We start from the raw sequence: 4,683 nt of genomic DNA on the forward strand, positions 1-4,683 counted from the left end.
TACCTACATAGTTAGTGTAGAAGTATGGTATGAGTACATAAATCAATGCATACCTAAGTATTGTATACGACCAAAATTGGGGAGTTCGACTTTGGGGCTACTATGCCGCTCCACATCCAAATCTCGAGAAGCCCGAAGTAGAGTGTGAGGTACGACCCCGAGGTATGTCCCTTGAGGGAGAACTTTGAAGGCCCATTATGGTCATCCTCGGAGAAGTACAATCGATGATCATCATGGAAAGGCGGGAAAATTCTCAAATACACACGGTTAGAGCTGACCAAGTCTGCAAGAATAGTACAAATTCGTACTAAGCCATTATACAGTTGTACTAATAGAATTTCCTAGTTATTATTAGACATGTACTATGTTGGGATTCACCCTCCCATTTAAAGGGGACCCAAACATTCTTATAAAGGGACTTTTTCACTAGACAATACAATATTGAATACAATAGAACATTCTCTGCTTTTCTTGCCTAAACATTCCCAACGATTACTCTACGAATTTAGTACATTGTTCTTCATTTATTACTTCCTATTTATTGTGTTCATTCATCGTTCTTCATTTATTTCTCATCATTAAATTTTAAAGGTTGCCCTCAAGGTCTCATACTGCTGAGCTCGAGGCCCTCGATCTTGAGACCACACTTTTTTGCTTATTGTTTCTTGTTCATTTATACTTAGCATTATTCGCCGAACAACTAACATTAAGATAAATCACGTATTTTTAGAACCACAAATCAAATATAATTGGTAATACCATTTTCAAGGTAAACAAGTATCTCCCCCATCCACATTGTTTTCAGCATCAGAAACGAGGAACTTGGCGTCGAACTCATCCGCCTTGGCCTGCTCTATCTCCTTCGAAAGATCGAAGCCCTTACCGTGAATATCCTCGAGAGTTTCCCTCCGGGATTTGCATCGGGCATATTCATTGCTTCTCCTCTCTGGATCAAAAGTCCCCCTCAACTTCGTACAAGCTTTAGCAGCATCTTTCAGATAGATGGCCACCTTCTTATCGGCTTTTGCTCGGACCTCTTTAGCTTCGGCTCGAGCGTCCATGGCTTCAGCCTTCATCTTTAAAAGATCTGTTTCAAGCTTAGCAATCCTTCTCGCCTGGACCGAGTCGCCTTCTCGAGCATTACGAAGTTGTACCTTGAAGTCGGAGGCCTTAGACAAAGCATTCCTCTTGGCCGCAACATGAGCATCTATTTGTGCCTTCAAATAGTTGCATTCAGAGCTGACCTGGTTAGCTTCGCCCTAAAGGTGCTCCAGCATCTCTAACTTTCTCTGCAACTGGGACACCGAAACGTTAGTTTCCAAAGAAGGGAGTAGAAGCCTGTGTTCCCTCAAAATAGAAGTTACCTGTTTCTCGAGGATGCCTTCGTAGTCACGACTTTGGTCCAACTCCGATCGAAGATGTGTCAGCTCTCTTGTCTTCTTATCACAAAGAAGCCTGAGAGATTTCTCCCCATTCAAGGCTTTACGCAACTTAGCCTCACAGCGAAGCAACTCAGACTTGAGCTTATCGAAGGCCTATGAGAAAGAAGTGTTCCGTTAAAAAGGAGAGAGCATGAAGTTGGAAAAGTTGTAATAACTTCAAAACTCACCATAAAGCAGAGCCACTGAGCTTCCTCGAAGGTCGACTTGGCATCTACCGGCTCGGTCTCATCGGCCCCGGTAGAACAACCCGAGGCACTCTGATTGGGTGGACATGCATCAAAACCCATTCTCATTGGAACACTTCCCGACGACCAAGAACCAACTGCCAAATCAGGTCATGAAGGACCGTCACCTCTCCTTGCTTGTGGAATCTCTCCCTCTAAACTATGGGCCTCAAGTTTAGTAGGCTCAACAGTCTCGGGAGGCCTCCTGGTTCGAGCCATCAATATAGAGTCATCCTCTCCATGGGCATTAATATTCACAGAGCAACCGATGAAAATGAGGTCTTCGCCAGCGGCAACGTCCTCCTTGCGCCCCCAGGTGGATCCTGCTCTGGGAATCCTTGTACTTCGAGGACCTTTGCCTTTTATTATCCGTCACTGTCTCAGAATCGAAGGTCTCTCATCCTCCTCGAAAGGGGACGGTCTCACCTTAGAAAACTCACCAATGCCTACTACAAATAAATTAGTGTACGAAAGGGAAAGTACTCCTCAAGAGAAAAACCACATAGCACGTACCATGGTGCTTAGCCTCCCATTTGCCCTTCAACAATCTCGCCAATTGCGCTTGTCATAAGTCGAAGAGGCCGCCAGTTTGCGGGCCCAGCCTGTAAGATCGGGGACCTCATTTAGCATCCACGGGATCGCTGCAGAAAAGGATAGAAAAATGCCTTTATGGAGTCTGGCTCCACAGAGAACAAAAATAATGGAATACAGTGTATCACTTATGCTTGAAGTTCCATTTCTCGAGAAACGACAGGAACTCCGCAAGAATAATATCAATAGTCCTCATTGTAACAAACCGACTCATCCATCCCCGATCCCTATCCTCCTCATCACTGGAAATAAAGGGCTTGGTGGATCGGTGTCACAGTGTAATTAGACCTCGATGATGTAAAGGCCGATACAATCTTTTGAGATGGCTAAGAGTGAACTCGAGCTCGGCCTTCTCAACGAAAGATCTCATCATCAGCATAATTCCCCAAAAAGATGGATGGATCTGAGCCAAAGTAAATCGATTTATTCAATAGAATTCGAGCACGAGACGGTCGAGAGGACCCAACGTAAAAGGGTATGTATACACGTTAAGAAACCCCTCTAAGTGGGCCATAATATCCTCTTCCCGTGAGGGTACCTGCAGCCTCACCTTTTTGCCCCATCCGCAGTTTCTACTCACAGCCTCAAGGTGTCTCTCTTCTATTGATCGAATGAACCTCGATGCATGCTCTCGATGGCCTGGAACGTCGAGAGGTTTCTCCATCGTAAAATCTCTCTTCGACGAAATAGGTCGAAGTTAGCTCACCAAACGTCGGCGGTGTACCACCGGCCGGGGGGGAGCAGAGGCAGGACTTCCTTTTTCCTGGTGAGTAGCTTTGGGCATGGTAGCCATACCTCCTTCAACGCAAGAAAAGGAAGACGAAAACTCAGGCGAAAGCTTTGATCTGATGCGGCGCTAGAACTAGCACCAAAAAGGAACTCTACAGAAAAAGGTAGTTGCACAAAGCGGCAGAGCCTTCAAAATAGGGAAAGAAAGCATATACAAGAAGAGCGGCGACTATTCATTAATTTTGATAGCCAATCAGCTCTCACGATACAATTATGACTTTTTGGGAAATGTACCAATGGGGCCATTTCGGTTACTTCACGGTCATGTCACATGAATAATGTTGCCACCCCGTGTTCGAGGCATCGAGGAGTTAAATAAAGTCCTTAACAACCCGATCTAGGGAAGGTATGAAATCAAAACCAGAATGACCCGATCTAGAGGATGTCTGTTGCTCCGAGACCGAGCTTGAAAAAGTTAAAATTCAGTTCGAAGCTTGACTTCGGCATGAACACTAAAAGTCATAACTTTGAAGACATTTAAATCCTTTGAATTGACAAAAATATATTTACAAAGGTGCATTTACAAAACTCCCACGCAGAGTCCATGTACAATAGAAGAAGAAGCAAAAAGAGCAAAGGTGGCTTAGTGTTCATCTTGACCACTCCCCGAGCCACTCACAGAGCCCTCATACGAAGTAGTCGCTTCTTCGATCTCGGTGGAGAGGTCAAAACCCTTGGCATGCACTTCCTCGAAGGCCTTTCTCCTAGCTTCCAACCGAGCATGTGTAAGAGTGCGAGCCAGTTTGAGCTCGTCCTCCTCATATATCTCCCTGGCTCGAGCATTTGCTGCAGCAGCGTCATCCCGATACGAGGATAAGAGATCATTGGCTTTGGACTTGGCCATGGATAACGCGACAGCCAACTCAGCATAAAGCACCTGGAATTTGTGAGCCTCCTCCTTAGCACCATGAATAAGACCCTAGGTCGAGGCCAGTTCCCCTCGGAGAGAATCCCTTTCTAGGGCCATGTTATCCTTGCATCACTTCAGCTAAAGGATCTCGACATCTTTGGCCGTAATTTCTTCCTGAAGCTGCTCCGCTAAGGAATCCTTTTGCTCAATCTGCAAATGCTGAGTCAGGATAGTAAACACCAAGTTATGGAAACAAAAAACAAGCTCATGACTACCGAACAACCTGCTCGATGAGGTTGGCCCGCTCTTGGAGCACTTTCTCCGAGCCTGCTCGAAGATTTTTTAGATCCTCCTCCCTTCGGGCGTATAGAGTTTTTAGCTCTTTTGACTCCGTGGCGAGCTTCTCGAACTCCTCCTCACTATGAGTTAGTTTAGCTCTTAACTTGGAGAAGGCCTGATCGTACAATATCATGACCTGTAGCATGAAGGAAAGAAGTTAGAAAAACAGAAGATCAAAACTCATGGCACAAAGGCTATGTCTAAATCACCTGTTGGACTTTCGCTGCCTCCTCAAGCATGACTGGGGCATAGAGATCATCATCCTCTTCAACACTAACAAAGAAGTCTCCAAATGCGTCATCCTCTCCTTGGGATGCCCTCGCATTGGAAGATTCCCTGTTCCGGGCATTCCTTATTTGCCCTGGGGAAAACGACGGCTCTGGTTAAGGGTCATCTAAGGCATCAACCTCTGTCGGGGCTTCCTCTCTCCCTCGAAGGGCCTCAAAGC

General features: G+C 45.7%; 1 protein-coding gene across 1 annotated transcript; it reads right to left on the bottom strand.

Annotated features, from left to right (window-relative positions):
• Positions 1 to 764: 764 nt before the first annotated feature.
• Positions 765 to 3,890, bottom strand: LOC138869183 (uncharacterized). Its single transcript, XM_070146781.1, has 3 exons — positions 3,666 to 3,890; positions 1,365 to 1,535; positions 765 to 1,259 (listed from the first exon to the last, which is right to left on the bottom strand). The coding sequence occupies exons 1-3, from the start codon at positions 3,888 to 3,890 to the stop codon at positions 765 to 767; spliced, it is 891 nt and encodes a 296-aa protein (XP_070002882.1).
• Positions 3,891 to 4,683: the final 793 nt, after the last annotated feature.

This window comes from Nicotiana sylvestris, chromosome 5 (assembly GCF_000393655.2).
Source record: "Nicotiana sylvestris chromosome 5, ASM39365v2, whole genome shotgun sequence".
Classification (NCBI taxonomy): Eukaryota; Viridiplantae; Streptophyta; class Magnoliopsida; order Solanales; family Solanaceae; genus Nicotiana; species Nicotiana sylvestris.

What these genes read in the sequence shown, in the direction of transcription:
- LOC138869183 (XM_070146781.1), bottom strand. Translation starts at nt 3,890, where the DNA reads ATGGCCAAGTCCAAAGCCAATGATCTCTTATCCTCGTATCGGGATGAC. An exon ending in CTACTTCGTATGAGGGCTCT is followed by an intron (nt 1,536 to 3,665) that starts GTGAGTGGCTCG and finishes TCTTTCTCATAG; the next exon opens with GCCTTCGATAAGCTCAAGTC. An exon ending in AAGGCATCCTCGAGAAACAG is followed by an intron (nt 1,260 to 1,364) that starts GTAACTTCTATT and finishes GAGCACCTTTAG; the next exon opens with GGCGAAGCTAACCAGGTCAG.